Raw genomic sequence first — 16,316 nt, forward strand, 5'->3', positions numbered from 1 at the left:
AATAAATCTTGGCATAAAGGCTATGGTGGAGTGGGTAAGGTATTGGGTCATTCTTATTCACAAAATGAAGTAACTCTAACGGACTAGACCGTTAATTCATTGTGTATATGAATGACTTCCATAATTAATACGTACGTGTATATTTTATAAATCTATAAACCATGCCAGTGGCTTTATCCGTCTTTTGGTATTTATATTTAGTATCATACTTAAGCACCCATATTTAGTAGTTGTGGGAGGTTTCCTGACACCATCATTATTAATATGACAGTTTTCTGCCTCCGGGTTTCATATAAATTATAAGTTCGCTGACTATGCTTTACACCACCTCACAAGAAGTCTCGTTCCAGTCTTTGAATATCCAGGTTGACATAAAACCGGTTACACCATGTCTGGAAACATGTCTATACCACCTGTACAAACAGAGTTGGAATCTTTTTGAAGTTTTGAAGACAGAAATTCTATATCCTATCAGATACACACCTCGTGTGAGAAACAACAGCCTGCAGTTATAACAAATAATCTCCCAGTTAAGACTGATAGTTTTATCTTAATTAGGCGGGGTGTCATGTTACATACATGTGTAATCATACCACACGCGGTCATTCACGTGACATACCCGTACCCCGTTATAATCTTTAAGAAATGTTTAACAACGTTAGCAGATGATAAGCTTTTGAATATTTCATGTGTTTTGATAAAAGCAAGATGTAAAACACGACAGGAAAATATAAACATTCAAAACATAGATGATACAGGTGTTACATGGTTAATAGCAAAGAATAACCAAATTGGTTTGAAATTTGAATATATCAGTTTAATAATGTAATGAATTGTTGGTTTGTTGGATGATTGGTTCAAATTAGCTGGCTTAAAATTCATTAGTGTTGACTGTGCGTTAACTACACATTTCCCATACAACATGCCCTTAAGGTGCTACCCCGCCCCCTTGTACCGAGGTCCCCCCATCTTAGAAAGTCGCTGGTGTGTTAATGTTTAAAAATTATTGTCAAGACGCTAGCCTTAGGCTACTTCCAGAAATTTAGGAAGTTCAATAACGATAAACAAATTGTCCGTGTCTAATTGTTCCGCTTCCTATGCTCTTCAGCGTGACCTTCTCATCTTGTTTACACCGTGGCGGTTTAAACATGGCGACCACATCCCATCATGCTTCAGTCCGTTGACTCATGGTGGGTGTGACAGCATGTGATGGGCGTGTCGCACTTCTTAGGCACATTCACCTCTGAGAGATAGTTCACATTCCAAAAAGGAGTTACGATTCATGTCACAGTAAAAACGTACTTTGCCTACAAGTTGTCTACACATTTGTGTGGCTTTAAACACCTAGGTGTGTAATGTATACCTTGGTGAGAGCTCTACCGGAACTTATGGGAATGCAAACAATGCGGGTCTTTGTTCCGTAAACAATAACCTTCTGTTTTAGTAGAAGTCTTAAAAGTTGGGATGAACCATTCAAAATGTGTTACATAATAGGTCAATGGAAAAGGAGCCCCCCAAATTTACAGATGATATAAAAGATATATGTTGACACGTTCGCTGGTTAGTGGCTGTTGTCAGTGTTGCCCTCGGCAAAATGAAATAGCTGACAGGCTGCGTTTCGCTCGAATAGATTCCATAAATGGGAATATAATGAGATGTCTGGAGGTCGTTGTTACTCTAGTCAGAAGGCAACACACGCACTCGGGGCTCATTCAAACCCAACGCATCAGCGACCAAAGCCAACAAGTCAAGTCACAGACCGTATAGCAGGGAACATGGAGCCCAAAGCTTGTTTTGTGTTTGCGAAGAATTTGATTTGCCGTGGGCGAGGAGCGGACGTGCCCGGTATTCATCATGGGTCACCTCAGACCTGAGTTGCATCGCAACGAGTTATGGTAATTGTTGTGGGATCGCGTCCTAACCAATCCGCTGGCGGGACACTCACCCCTGCCCTGCGCATTGTTTCGTCACAGTTGAAAGATGCAGGGTGCGCCGTGCTGAGAAGGAAGCCGTGTCTTGCTGTGTTTGTCCCCCGACTTTTGTCACAAACTTTAACCATGTCGGAGAAGGTTAGTTACCACAGAGATGCCACTTCGGGCGGCAAGTATTCTTATTCCATTCAGACCACGGTGTCGGCTGTCACGTCGGAGTCGCGGTCGTCTGGGGCTACTAGTATGTCTGTGACGACGTCGGATTCGTCTACGGAGAGTTTGTTGAATGCAGGGGCCGAAGGGGAGGGGAAGGTGACCGGGAACGGTGACATTGTGACGGGGAACGGTACTGTCGTAGCAGCGATTGGCGAAGGCGGTGATCTCACTTCACTCTCGGTCCACTCTGCCGGTGACGCAGACGACAAGTCGAGTTCCTACTCGGACGGATCTGTTGAAGACGGCCATTCGCTGAACGCAAGTCGCGGCCGTGGTCACGTCAGAATCACAAGTCACACCAGAAGTAGCAGTGCAGGGAGCTTCCACATGGATTCAACATCCGGCGGTCTGTCGTACCATCATGTCAAGGGGAGATCGATACGAGGACAGGGTACTACTCTCTATGTGGGGATGGAGGCCAAAGAAGAAATGCATGGTCTAAACGACAGACTAGCGTCCTTCATGGCAAAGGTACGTCACTTGGAGAAGAAAAACAGTTACTTCGAGAAACAAATGATAATCTTAGAAAGAGTACAGATTGAGCTGCGAGAGTCGAGGGAGAGGATAGATACATTAGGTAAGGAAAAACGGGCTCTTGATCTTGAGCACATGGGATGTAAGAACGAGAAAACCCATCTAAATCACACCATTGTCATGCACACTGAGAGAATCAGAAACCTAGAGGATGACCTGAGGGAAGCTCGGACAAAAATCAGGACCTGTGAGGATGAACTGAATTCTAAGTATGGACAAACCCAAGCAAGGGATCTGGAGCTTGAAGGCTACATGAAGAGGGTTCGTGAACTAGAAGCGAAGATCGCACTACTGATAGGTGAAAAAGAGTTCATAGAAACACAGAGGTTGAAGTTCGAGTCGACTACTAAAGATTTGAAAGGTCATATCGAAAAGATGAGACAGGAGATGGAAAGGAAAGACGCCGTGCTGCAAGAAAGAGACTGGGAGGTGAAGACAAAAAGAGAGGAAATACACAGCGCACAGATGCGCATTGATGAACTATTGGAAGAGCTAAAGAGGCTGAGAAATGAGAATCTAGAACTGAAGTCTAGCATTACAGCCTGGGAAAGGAGATGCGGTGAGGCTGAAACTAAGGCTGACGACCTGGCTAAGCTAAACGATGGACTGCAATCGAAGTATACTGTACTCATGGAGGAGAACAAGACCATAGTTAGTCAGGCTGCGGCTAAACAATCAAAGGGTAGCGATTTGCAAAAACAGCTGGACGACTTGATGAATAAGCTGCACGACCTGGAAGCCAGGAACAAAGAGCTGAGTGACAACAATGGGGCATTGAGCGCCAAGGTGAACGAACTTGGGACACAGCTAAAGGACAAGGACATGGCCATCGGTCAGCTCAATGACAAGAACAAGGCTTTGATCGCTGAGACAGAGAGTCTGGGAGCAGAAATAAAGGACAAGGAATCTGCTATCGGACAGCTCAATCAAAGAGTCGAGACGGTTTCACTGGAGCAGACAACAGCCCTGACACAGAAACAAGGTGAAGCCTTGGAAAAGTACGTACAGTCTCTCCTATAAGTTACCCGCATTAGATAATTAGACTACCTCTTAGGTACCACACGATCGTGAACTGATTACCTGTATCAGTTCAAGATATAAATATGTCAGTAGCACATCGATGGTCTTCAAATAACATATAGAAACGTGTTTATAAAAACTTGATATATTACACGTCTTTGATTTACTGACATACATAAAAGTATAACATGTAAGTGGTCTACAACAGCATTGCTGCATTCAATGTCGATACTACATGTTTGCCCCAAACCTTTAACATTCTAAAGATAACTAAATGTGACATCTGGTGATCAAGCCGCCATTTGTATCCCATGCTTCATTGGTGCAACTGTGAACAACACTGGCTCCGCCCTGTAATGACAGGGATTGTCTGCTTTTAGGCATCAATCAACGACAATACAGACTGGGCTCGCCTTTGACATTACCGTGCCCTCACCAGCACGGGCATTAGTTCCAATCCTGTAAGTTTAACGAGAGACCTGAGATTTTACGGTCTATGATTTGGTTATCGTTCTTAGGCAACAGCTCCAGACAGTGCGTTGTAGCGCCGGATGTTACCTAAGAAATGTAGGAATTTGGATCTGCTTTTCTTAGGATAAAAATCTAATGTTTATGCGGATGTATGGAGGCTGCTTTTCTGTGTTATGAAAACAATAATATGTAAACAAGGTCAAAGGTCATATTGTTGACAGTCACAGCTGTCTTTACCAAACATTGGTCATTTGTTCGAGAAGCCTGGCAGCTTGTAGCATACCAACAATAGTTCACATTTAAAGTCCTGAAAGTGTGCTCGAAGATATTTTTCTTGTAGGTTACTGTTAATACACCATTACAGGGACGTTTTTATGGCATTTGTGCACACATTTCCTTTCTACCCTGTGGACTTCGTCTCCAAGTCTCCAACATCCTGATTTGACCGCTTGTGTTTATTATCGTCTTGTTTGGTTGCACACCACTCTGTTAGAGATTTAGTCCTCTGAATGGGACTTTACTGTAAGTGTCATACCAGCTTCTGAAGAAAACACCTGGTGTACTACTGATAATACAATTTAACGACTTCTCACATAGGCCTTGAGGCTACTGCCACTATAAATATGTAATTCTCTAGGTTGTGTTTCTGCCTCACTTATGCTTAAGTAATCGGTAAGCTGGAAATAAAACAAGCATCAAGTAACAGGGATATCGAAAGCATACTGTGATGGTTAGGTGAGGATATTTGCACAGCAGTGAACACTGTACAAACTTCAAAGAGCTCTTGACTTCTTAATAGCCAGCACTCAGCGGCTTTTTAAGCAAACAGCTTCGTGTGCCAAGTTAATACACTGCCTATTAGGCGCCGCATTTGTTATGACAGTGATTGCTTTTCGTGCAGGCTTACACATATTATACTCGTATGACACAATTAGACACTGACCTTGGTAATGGATGATGTTGCCCTTTCGTCCCAGACTGCTTGCATACTTAACATGAGGTTGTCACCTGTAAACATAGACGATGTAGACGTGAGTAGAATGCTGATGTGGTCCCTAAAAAGGTCATGTTGACTTAAGTGTCAGTTTGTGAATTCTGCAATCTTCTCATCACACGGACCCTCTGCAATCTTATAAAAAGTTGATTTTAACTTCCTGTGGCTATAATGTCTGCTCAGGGAGGCTTAAATAACGTAATAGGCGTCCATTATGTCGAAACAAAGAATGTAGGTGGTTTAATATGTTGGTGAAGATAATTGTCTATTGTGATGAAAACGTTGAAGTCAATTTAGTTTCATAGTCCTAATACTCATTATTGGGCTCACATTAAGTTTTTATTGTCTATTAACGATGAAATAAATATTTTAGGAGAGTGTGAGCATATTCCATACAGGTGTTTTGGCTTACTCCCTTGGGTATTCAAGTATGTCCATCTTACTTCGTACCTTGTTATTTTACCACCTACCTAGATTTCATACTCTGTGTACATACATTAACCTACCCATTCGTCCTTCATCGATCCATTTGTTTCCCATGAGACAGTGACACATCAGATTATACTATGAGACGGATGACCTATAAATGATTTATTAATAATGCAAATCGTATTTTATCTACAGAGCTGAAAAGGAGGCGAGGCTACGGCGTGAGCTGGAAGATGAGCTGGCACGTGTCAAAGAGGTCAGTCCATGTGATTATAGATGTTGCACACATCTGCGTTATTTTACTAGGATAGCAGAGATAGAAGTTTTTGGTTGCATTTGGTTAGGTATATGTAGTATACTATATTAATCAAAGCAAAATGTGCTTTGGACAATTAATAGAGCATAAAGAGACAGACTCACAGACATATCAAAATCATCTATTGAAGTATTTTCAATGTTTAAAGCATTGTCAACGTTTGTATAACGGCACAAAATCTCTCAAAAATACGCATAACGTTTACGTTCAGATGACTAAATAACCACGTTCTTGTAATCTGTGGCAAGCGTGAGGTCAACCTAATGGTCTGTTAAACTACCCCTGGAGCAACAAAAACTCGATGGGCGAGATGCAAGATGAAACAACCGTTTGTCCACCTGGAGAAGGGGGCGTGTGTCTCTCTTCTTGCCCTTTTACACAACACCCTGTGCCATATGTTATGACCTTTTAACTGTAGACTAAAAACTGTTATTTAGGAATACAGAGCTGTGAACTACGTCTATTACTTCAAACAAAATATACACTGTATAAATGGCTAGTTTTACCTTGCTTCCTGGCTTTCTTTGCTACAGCATCTGGAGAGAGCAAACAAAGACCGTGAGGAACTGGAGGGGAAAGTTAAGGGACTTCGTAATGAACTTCAAGACAAACTACAAGTCAAGATGGCGTAAGTATCAAGTATTATTCATAAGCAGGGTCAGGGGATACCTAGTATCAAAATCTTACAGTCCAAGTCAACAAGGAACATACCAAGTTGTAAAATTGGTTGGCAAAAGAAAAATTCTAACACAGCATATAACTGTTGATAATACAGTTGTGTATTATATACTATAAATTCAATGAAAAATGTCAATGAAAACAACATACCTTTTCTTCGATAGGATGGAAGAGTACCAAGCAAAGAACAAGGATCTCCAGGCTGAGATTGACAGGCTCAAGAAGGTGTGGCACCAACATTATCATTTTTATTGTGTGTAGAATAAATATCTAATGCACGAATTCACTTGTTCCCTTATTATACTGCCAGATGTGTATGGCAGTGTTATAAGCAAACAAAATTTAGTGCACGACAATTGTACGAGGTACAGTGAGTGCATGGTATCTAGTACTATCTACTGCTAATGTGTCAAACATACTATGAGACTAATATTCCTTACATTGCCAATGTAGAATGGGATGACAATGTGATATTACAATCCATTGTGTCCGCAATTGCTAGAACTTAGGCATATCAAAAATTCGAATGTTAATCAAACTTGTGTTTGTAGGATCTTGAGGAGGCGAAGCGCCGCCAGACAGAGCTGAGGCAGAAACTGCAAGTCACAACAACACAGCTGGAGGGCCAGGGAGAGGCATCGAAAGAGTACGTACCTTTTAGAAGCCTTAAAAGGCTAAAATACACACCGCCCACTCACAGTGATAGTCTACAGACCGTTGTCAATCTTCTGTCTGTCTTATCTGCAAGTCAAAAGTTCTGAAAAATGAACAACAGTAAGAAGAATTTACGATGAAGTTTCTGTAAAGATTTCGCGCGCCATTTTGAATTGGCGCGTTGCTGTGAGGTACATAGGTCAAAGGGCAATTTGTTGTCCTGGTTATCATATAAGTGTCGCAATTCTGATTGTTAACGTTACTCTTGTTTCAGGCTGAACGACGAGAAGCTAAAAGTGCAGAACTTGATGGCTGAAATAGAGAGGATGAAGCGGGTAAGTCTCTTATCATATTAGCCATCCATCGAACTGACAACCCTTGCATTGTATAGTTTCTTCAACAGATAGTGACAAATGGACTAAGTTATAAGGGACTAGATCATAATATAATGATGTCTCTTTCTAAAGGACCTAAAGACAGCAGATGCTCTTCGAGAGGAACAGGAAGGCAAGATATTGGCCTTACAAGAGGAACTCGATGCCGCCAAGGATAAACACCTAGAGTGAGTTCACTCCTTGTGTAGAATACTGTACATGGACAACGGTATTTCAATACAGTATATTGCATTTCCTCCTTTCCCACCTTTTATGTGTACAGAGTGATAGTTGTAGACTGACAATGTGTGTTCATCCTTTCAGGTATGAGAGAGAAATAGACAGGCTAAAGGAGTTGGAAGACGAACTGCATACCGTTAAAATGGTAGGGAGTTTAGTAGTATAATTGCTTTACCTGATTCCTGCAGTGTTATAGTAAGCCGAATAGAGGTTATGAATAAGAGTGGCACTTTTCTATTCATTCTATTCAACGCAAATTATACCTACTTTCTGGAGGTTTATAATCTCTGGTTTCATGTTGGTGTAGACTTTGGAGGAAACTCTCACGATCCGAAGGGAACTGGAGGTGTCTCTGGAAGCTACTCGACAGGAGATCCACATCACCAAGATGGAAATCACACAGAAGGAGGAGGCGGCCAACACGTAATTATACTACCATTGAAGACAATCAATTATGCAAATGAATGTAATGTTTGCTAATTAGACTATCATCTATTTCACGCATGGGCGCGGGGCAACTTCTATGGTAGCACTATGAATCAGCCCATTAATACAACGTTAAAATATCTTCAGTGAAACTGTGCTTGGTCTACTACATACTGCATACCCGCTTTCGAAGTTCCATACCTATCGCCATTTTTGCATTCATGCATTCATGTAAGCTTATACATATAAGCATGTTTGAAAGCTGCAATAAGGTGTCAACTATATATCCCTTCTATCCTCCTCTACTGCTGCCTGCTTCTTCTCTGATTGCGGTGTTCCTTTGCGCTCCATTCAACTGCATACATGACGCCATCATCGAAGATTGAAGAGGTAAATCACAAGTGACTATTGTAATTTCTGTGGATATATTTTCAAATAGTGAGTTTTGGTATTGAGTCAAGCATTATCCTTGTCATTACAATTAGAAGTTGTGGTTGTGTAATATAATAGGGTACACTAGTCAATGTTTTATAATTAAATGCATCTATAACTTAGCTTCTTTGTACATTGAAAGATCACCACTATGTCTTTACGAGTCTTTAACATGATGACTCTTGGTGGTAAAGATGCCTTTGGTACTGTTCAGGTCGATGGCGGCTGATAAGGACCGGCTGCAGTCGGATCTTGACAATATGCGGCAGGAGGGAGACGAGATGAGAGACGAACTGGACAAACTGAGAAGGGTAAATCAGTGCGGATACTACATAAAGTAACAAATATAGCTTGAACCCCACTGTTACAGCTATTACCCTAACAGGTACTAAGGTCGAATAGCCTTTAATTAGGGCCCTATATCAATTTATCAATTAATAGAGTGAGCTCCTAACAACGTAATGTGAAGCATATTCTGCAATCGTACTTTTTTTATCATACTACCAGGAACTGGAAAACGCAAACAGGCTGAGGGAAGAGGCAGAGCAAAAGCTGGCTGATGGCGCTCAGGAGCTGGACGACCTGAAGGGGCAACTGGAAACGTTAGTATATTGTGCTTTTCTTCTTATGTAGATCACGTAATTAAAGCGATGACTAAGACGTATCTCTTGCCACAGCGTATTCTTGCCACAGTGTTTGGTTTTGAAGAGAACATATTCTGTGTACAGCGAGGTCAGTGTACAAGTACAAATAGTAAGATTTTACCTTCTGCTATCCTTGCAGGTTTGAAGGGAATAATGAGAGAGCGGACGAGCTGGAGTCTGAAATAGATCGCATGAAGAGGGTAAGTCAAACATACAGTGATACATACATTGTTGCAAGGACACTGCTAGTATCTTGGGTAAGCCACCGACATTCTTCCATAGAATAATGGGTGGGAACTGACACTCTCTTACATCTTCACTACCTTTGTAGGACCTGCACCTGAATTCAACTCTGAAGATCGAACTGGAGCAGAAATCGAGCGAGTTGGAGATGCGCATACAGTCCCTGATCGAGGAACTGGACGAGAGCAGGAGGAAGGAAAAGGAAGCCATGAAGAAGTATGTGGTTAAGCGCCTTTCCCAGATTCGAGCTAGTTTCCTTTGATAGATGAACATCTAATAAGAAAAGTGCCATCCCGTCCTGATACACGTTAATAGTAGTTTATAACATTAACAACTACTTGAAGAATATGATGCATTTTTCATGTATCCATAGCAATACACCATCAGGATTTGTTGGAGTATCAGAATATAGACATCAGATAAACATGTTCTATTTTCTCTTAGATACCAGCTAGAATCCAACAGATGCCTTGAGTTGGAGGAGGAGGTTGTGCGAGTGAAAAAGGTAAGAAAACACTCAGAAAGATTCCATACTTCGTATCATTTACAGTCAGTTTCAGTATGATTTTCTATATTGTTTGCCTCAACTATATTCCAATTTCCTAACCACAGGAGGTTCGAATCGAGTTGGAGTCCAGAATCATCCAACTCAAAGAGGAGCTGGAAAACAAACTAAGATGCGAGAGAGAGTGAGTTACTGAGCTTTCATGACATAAAATACTATGGTTAAGGCTATAGATTTGGTATTACCGAAGACGACCATTTATGCATACCCAAAATTAGCATAGCTCCAGGCTGACCCCTAGGGATAGTCGCTATCCCAATTGGAAAACTACTTACTGCCTTCTTGGAAACTGTGGCCTAGCCTTCATGTCTTAAGACAATATAGTTATGGGTGTAGCTTATGTATAAGCGTGACTTAGCCGCTGACCACTCCGGGCTTGGTCCTTGAACTAGTTGATTACTAGTACTTTCTGCTTTCTTGGAAGTAGAAATCCCAAAGGTTGGTGGCACACCTGTGCGTCCTATTATAAATGATGAACCATGCTGTGAGGAACAAAGAGTACGATAAATCTGGGTTAACCAACATGACAGGACCTATAGCTACAAAAACAAACCAATATATCAATCACTGACACACCAAAGGACACCTTAATGACACTATACAATACATGGTACAGTAGATAGGATCATATAACAATGTTAGTACGGTTTCTGCTGCAAAGTAAACTATCTCAGCAAATCTACTACATGTATTTGTTGTCAGGTGAACAAATATATCATGATATTCATTCTTCTTTCAGGCACCAGGAACAGCTTGATATTTCAAGACGAGATATTGATCTCGAGTTGAACAAACTCAGAATGGTAAGAAAACAATGCTACCGGAAATAATAACATATTTGCTTCAGTGACTCCGTTGGGTTAACCCTGTTTTAGTATCATCATCTTTCCTCTGCAAACACAAGCAATTATGGTGGAAAACTATTCACTCTGATTGCAAGCAAAACAGAGTATTTAAATCCACACCTCTACTATTAAGACATTAACTTCCCCAATGTAGTAGATAAGAGTACTAGTATTATGGAACATGCCGATGGGGTAGACTGTGGATGAAAAATAATCTCCAAACAAAGGTACATAATATACTCATAATACTTCCTCCACCTTCAGCAACTGCAAGCTGCACAGAAGGAGAATGATCAGATGAATGCTACCATTCAGCAGCAGGTGACACAAATACAAGCGGCTGAAACGTAAGTCAGCTTCAACTTCTGTATGCGATCTTAGAACAGAAATCTTCTGCAAGTTTCCTCTGAAATCTTCCTCTTTTCAGAAGCTTGTATCATCTTTATGTTGCGAGTTGTATTTAGGATTATAGAATATGTTGAAAATAACTCTTGTATCATTGACAGGACTAAGGCATCATCTGGCCAACAGCAACAGGATCTTCAGGACGAGTTGGATCGCCTCAGACAGGTAAGAGACTGCATCGGTGCATATTTATGAGCATTGAAACAACCCATCTAAAAGATTTACATAATCCTCCACAAAGCTTCATCGGGTTTTTAATATGTGGCTCAGAGAAAATTCTTCAAAACCGTAAACGGCCAATAGCACCACGGCCACGACATGTGGGACCATACTAGATAGGAATGAGATCGGTGTATTTTTTTCTTTACTTCGACTATAGCAACTGAACGATGCGAACACAGCTGTCCTGAACCTGAACGGCCAGTTGGAGAGCGCGAAGGACGAAGTTGACGGAAAGAACAACGATCTGCTATTGAAACTCCAACAAATGGAGCTGTGAGTGATGAAGTGTATTTTGATTATAGATATCGTTGTGAGACAAAGAAAAACTAGAGAGGCCGACATTTGCTTGGGAGCAAATACAGCATATTTCAGTCCATCTCCCTCCCACGCAAAAGTGGACTATTCCAAACTTACCCCAGTGTAAAACTGGCAAAGATTCTCAAATAAATGAATTATATAGTAGCTATGTAATTGAGAACAAAGATGCAAGAACAAGCACATTGAATCTCGAAAGCTTTACTAGTCTTATTACAGGTATGCAAATACTAACAATGATGAGATTTGATACATTTTGAAGGTCATAGGCACATAAGATTGAATGTGTGGGTCATTCCGCACGACTTACGTGCAATGTGACCTCAGGTAACCCGCAATGGAACACGTGTTCCATGGATGGAACCGGCCATTCTTTAGATAGAACATGGAACGGGTACAGCACTTTTGGCCCTTTTTTGCTGAAAATAGCCATTAAAGGCCCCAAATGAGTCATTTGGAAGTGGTGTATGCCAAATATGTGACTGCTATTCTGTAGACACATGTTCAAGGTACCCTTATACCGAATTTCAGATCATTTGGTTGTAAAACCAGGGCTCAGGATCCAAAAATCCATTTTTTGGCAAAAAATGCCCCAAAAAACCTTCATAAAAACTTTTCAAAGGCATGTATCAAAAAAATGAAAAAAAACGCCTGGGGGTATTGGCTCACTCTACCTCCATGCCAAATTTCAAGTCATTTGGCTGAATGATGGCGGAGTTGAATCCATTTGACTGTGTGGCAGCAGAAGGAGAAGAAGAAACATCAGAGAACACAATATATTTCATCCATACCATATGTGCATCATTAAATGCAGTTGCCACTATAGCTATACTAGCAGTGCTTATAATTCGTGTGATAATGACATTTTGAAACGACAAGTTGCAAATGCAAAATGCATAACATAACAGTTACTTTCGGACACTGGATTTTTTTATCACATCTATAAACAAATGCTCTTTTTAAACCATTAACAGGAAAGGTGACGAAGATGATAAGGAAAGGAAGGATCTACAGAATGAGATTGACCGTCTGAAAAAGGTAACGCAATTGTTATACTCATATTTTTGTTATACTCATCTTCTTTTGGAAATCCACAGTTGATAGAAAATATTAATTTCTTAATGCATTCATTGTCTTCTCCAGGAACTAGCGGACGCCAACAATAAGAACATGGAACTTTCATACCAGCTGGGTGCAGCAAAGGATGATTTAGAACGAAAGACCCAGGTATGTTAGGTTTAAGCCAGTTTCAGTGTGGTCATAATTCAATCAACTTTATCGTTCCTTATCTTCTGATAAATGCAATATGGGATGTATATGCAGGACTCCTCCATGGAGCGTGTTCACTTAAGTTAAGTAAGTAATATTAATTAATTGGTAACATTTGCACACGTTTCCTGTATTACAATTCTGCTATGTTGATGGTGTGTACATCATACTCATCCTTGCTTATCATGAATTTCTAATGTTTTCGTAGGAAATGACCACCATGATAACAACTATGAAGGAAACCGTGATAGTGCAGCCGCAGGACAACTCAGATCTCCTGTCAGCCTTGGGCGACCTGAAGAAGCAGTATGCAGACCTTGCAAACAAAAAGGACGACGACAAGGACGATTGGTACAAAGATAAGGTAGAGATTCTTTACTATCAATAACAATGGGTTTTTTATATTCAACGACAGTGATAAATGTTTACATAACAAGAGTAGTTCTTTCAGAGTCGGTGTGCATACCTCATGAGCATCATATATGTGTATTAATACAATACACTGTGATCTTTATCTTTGCAGTTTGATGATCTCACTAAGCAACTACAAAAGGCAAACGACGCACTGCTGGCGGCTAAAGAAGAGATCTTGAATCTGAACAAACAGCTTGGAGATTCTGATGATGAGGTCGAAGCTCTTAGGAAGCTGGTAAGGCAACAGTTTGAATTGCTTCTAGTTCTGAATCTGCTGTGACAATACCTTTTCAACAACACCTTGCTCGTATTGTCAACGCGAAAGGTCGAGGTAATGAAAAAGTATTCACTTCAGCAAATGCCTTATGCTTACAGCTGAAGGAGCTGGAAGGTCAGCTGGCGGAGAAAGAAAAGGAGGCAACAACTGGGGCTGATCAAGCTGAGAAGGATCTGGAAGAGCTGGAGACCAAGCTGGTCCAGGTGACTATCCTTTTGCTTTCATGAAAATCCACACAATACTGGGCCCCTAAAGACACAAAGGAAATGTGTTAATCGTTCATAAATAGACCACAACAGAGTGATACAATGCCTTCTAAGATCTGTCGGTATGGGAAGGTGGGAACTCGTATTCTAACATGCATATAAACTGTTGACAGGCGGAGGAAGATGCCGCCGATCAGATCATGGAGCTGGCGCTGAAGAACATGGAGCTTCTGAACGCGAAGATGGACGCGGACAGAGATAACTGGATCTACAAGGACCTCCTGGCAGATGAGAACGGAAAGTATGTAAAAACGTTTTCTTCCATCCATGTCGTATCCATTTCATTTGCACGTATTCACTATTCATGAATCCAATATATAATGTATTACAACTAGGTGGTCATAAAGTGCAGTTCCAGTACATTCACTAGATCTGAAAACACTTAATAACTAAAAGTCTGAAATCTCCAATTTCTTGTTTCCAGACTGATATTGGAGCCGATCTCCCCATGGACCTTCATGCAGACAGTCATCCCAGAGATACAGATTGAGGAGATCACCATCATCTCCGAGGAAGCGGTGGAGATGACGGAAATCAAGGAGGTCAAGAAGGGAGAGGAAATCATCAAGATCAAGGAGGGGGAGAAGGTCATGGTCAAGGTCATCGAAGAGGCAGGAGAGAAGGTCAAGATAACGCAGATTATCGACGCAGCTGGAGCGCTAGTATTGGAGATCAGAGAGGAACTGCACATGAAGACGAGTAAGTGCAGACTTTTCACTCATCCATGCCCAATGAAACTACTAATGATAAATGACACTTGCATACGATGATGTCTTTAGTATCATACACATGATGAAGGTATTGATCGATGATTAGCCTACATTTACTTAAATGTGTACAATTATTCGACATCCACTTCAGTTTTATTGATTTCCGATTTGATGTACAAAAGAAGTAACAGTCTTACCAATATGAAAGTAGACTCAGTGATACTCGTACAATGAGTGTGTCAATATGATTTTACTTTTTTTATGTTTCCACAGCTGAGCCGGGCTACCTTGGCTACAAGATGATTGAAGTGGAAGGTATGTCATACTTTTACGTCTATCTTAGGAAGTTCGTTCACCTGTCTCCATTCTACTTAGATCCTTCTGTGCTGTCTTTAGTTTACACTTCTTTAGAAGCAGCAGAAAGTGATGAATTCTATCTTTTCTTTTGCTACAGAGCGGTCTGATGTCTTCAAGAGTACCCTGGAGAAGTTCATCTTCTACCTTATCAACCGTCAAGACGGGCAGGCGTTGGGCGTGGTGTCTGGGGAGGGAGTCACGGAGTCAGAGATAGCGATCAGGTCTAAGGCTGACGGGTACGTACACGTAGAAGTCAATGTTTTAATGCTGGACCAATTAGCGTCTAGTTAGTTGAAGCACCAAATCTTTGTTCAACGTGTGTTTTCCCGTGGATTCTAGAAAGTATAGACTCTCTATTTCCTAATGAAAAGTTGCTTTCTTACTTGTTGGTTTGGGCATTACTAGCTTTTGACTCTCATTAACTCCATATCACAACGTCTTATTTCTAATGATTGGTGTCTCGGTATTTTTCTCTATTCAATTTTCGTCTGGATTTTAAATCTTGTTCAACCTTTACATGGTTATCTCTGCATTGGTGGTTTTATGTTCTCTGTTAAACTTTCCGTTTGCCACCCCTTCACCACTCTATACTCTCAGAACATTCCCGCGAACGTCGCAGAGGAGGTTAGAGCAAAATAAGAGCGAGGCATTCGGGAGCCTCGACCGCGCTCGCACGGGACAGTACGCCGGCGGTGCTGTCCAGCAGTCCTCCTCCGGTTACTCTTCATCCTACCGGTCATCAACATCCAGTCAGACCAGCAGTCGTTACTCACAGAGGAGGGTAACGAGTTCAAGTGCATCAAACCAGGCTGCTGGAGGCCTATCCGCACGACAGACATCTCTGGAGGTCAACGGCCTCCACGCGGGCCCACCAAGGGCCACCTCAACTCCCGATAAATACGTAGACGTGGTTCTGATGAGAAAGATATACCCACCCAGGTAGACCTACAGGGAAACAGCAAGACGCCTCATCTCACCTCAAACCGCGCTAATACCGCAGCTTTTTGTAGCCGCCCAACTGCTCACCAACTTAGTCAGCTTTTAGATCCACCACAGCAGGCTTTGTGTT

The 16,316-nt window shown here is 41.4% G+C and overlaps 1 protein-coding gene across 2 annotated transcripts in view; it reads left to right on the top strand.

The window, feature by feature from the left end:
• Positions 1-16,316, top strand: part of LOC109469230 (myosin-2 heavy chain-like) — a 37,531-nt gene that overhangs the window by 19,625 nt on the left and 1,590 nt on the right. The window contains exons 1-29 of one of the 2 annotated variants that reach the window (XM_019767693.1): positions 1,650-3,679; positions 5,791-5,851; positions 6,445-6,539; positions 6,754-6,814; positions 7,141-7,235; positions 7,518-7,578; positions 7,711-7,805; positions 7,942-8,002; positions 8,165-8,280; positions 8,665-8,673; positions 8,930-9,026; positions 9,223-9,317; positions 9,499-9,559; positions 9,691-9,818; positions 10,047-10,107; positions 10,215-10,291; positions 10,907-10,970; positions 11,277-11,359; positions 11,519-11,582; positions 11,797-11,912; positions 12,929-12,992; positions 13,098-13,181; positions 13,432-13,587; positions 13,747-13,872; positions 14,013-14,117; positions 14,294-14,421; positions 14,605-14,879; positions 15,164-15,205; positions 15,345-15,483. In XM_019767693.1, the coding sequence (XP_019623252.1) occupies positions 1,893-3,679; positions 5,791-5,851; positions 6,445-6,539; positions 6,754-6,814; positions 7,141-7,235; positions 7,518-7,578; positions 7,711-7,805; positions 7,942-8,002; positions 8,165-8,280; positions 8,665-8,673; positions 8,930-9,026; positions 9,223-9,317; positions 9,499-9,559; positions 9,691-9,818; positions 10,047-10,107; positions 10,215-10,291; positions 10,907-10,970; positions 11,277-11,359; positions 11,519-11,582; positions 11,797-11,912; positions 12,929-12,992; positions 13,098-13,181; positions 13,432-13,587; positions 13,747-13,872; positions 14,013-14,117; positions 14,294-14,421; positions 14,605-14,879; positions 15,164-15,205; positions 15,345-15,483 (4,406 nt within the window). In that variant the 5' untranslated portion in view covers positions 1,650-1,892. Of the gene's footprint in view, positions 1-1,649; positions 3,680-5,790; positions 5,852-6,444; positions 6,540-6,753; positions 6,815-7,140; positions 7,236-7,517; positions 7,579-7,710; positions 7,806-7,941; positions 8,003-8,164; positions 8,281-8,664; positions 8,674-8,929; positions 9,027-9,222; positions 9,318-9,498; positions 9,560-9,690; positions 9,819-10,046; positions 10,108-10,214; positions 10,292-10,906; positions 10,971-11,276; positions 11,360-11,518; positions 11,583-11,796; positions 11,913-12,928; positions 12,993-13,097; positions 13,182-13,431; positions 13,588-13,746; positions 13,873-14,012; positions 14,118-14,293; positions 14,422-14,604; positions 14,880-15,163; positions 15,206-15,344; positions 15,484-16,316 lie in introns of those variants that run through there. The other variant, XM_019767692.1, reaches the window with a different exon arrangement.

This window comes from Branchiostoma belcheri, unplaced genomic scaffold (assembly GCF_001625305.1).
Source record: "Branchiostoma belcheri isolate BF01 breed outbred unplaced genomic scaffold, Haploidv18h27 scaffold20, whole genome shotgun sequence".
Lineage (NCBI taxonomy): Eukaryota > Metazoa > Chordata > Leptocardii > Amphioxiformes > Branchiostomatidae > Branchiostoma > Branchiostoma belcheri.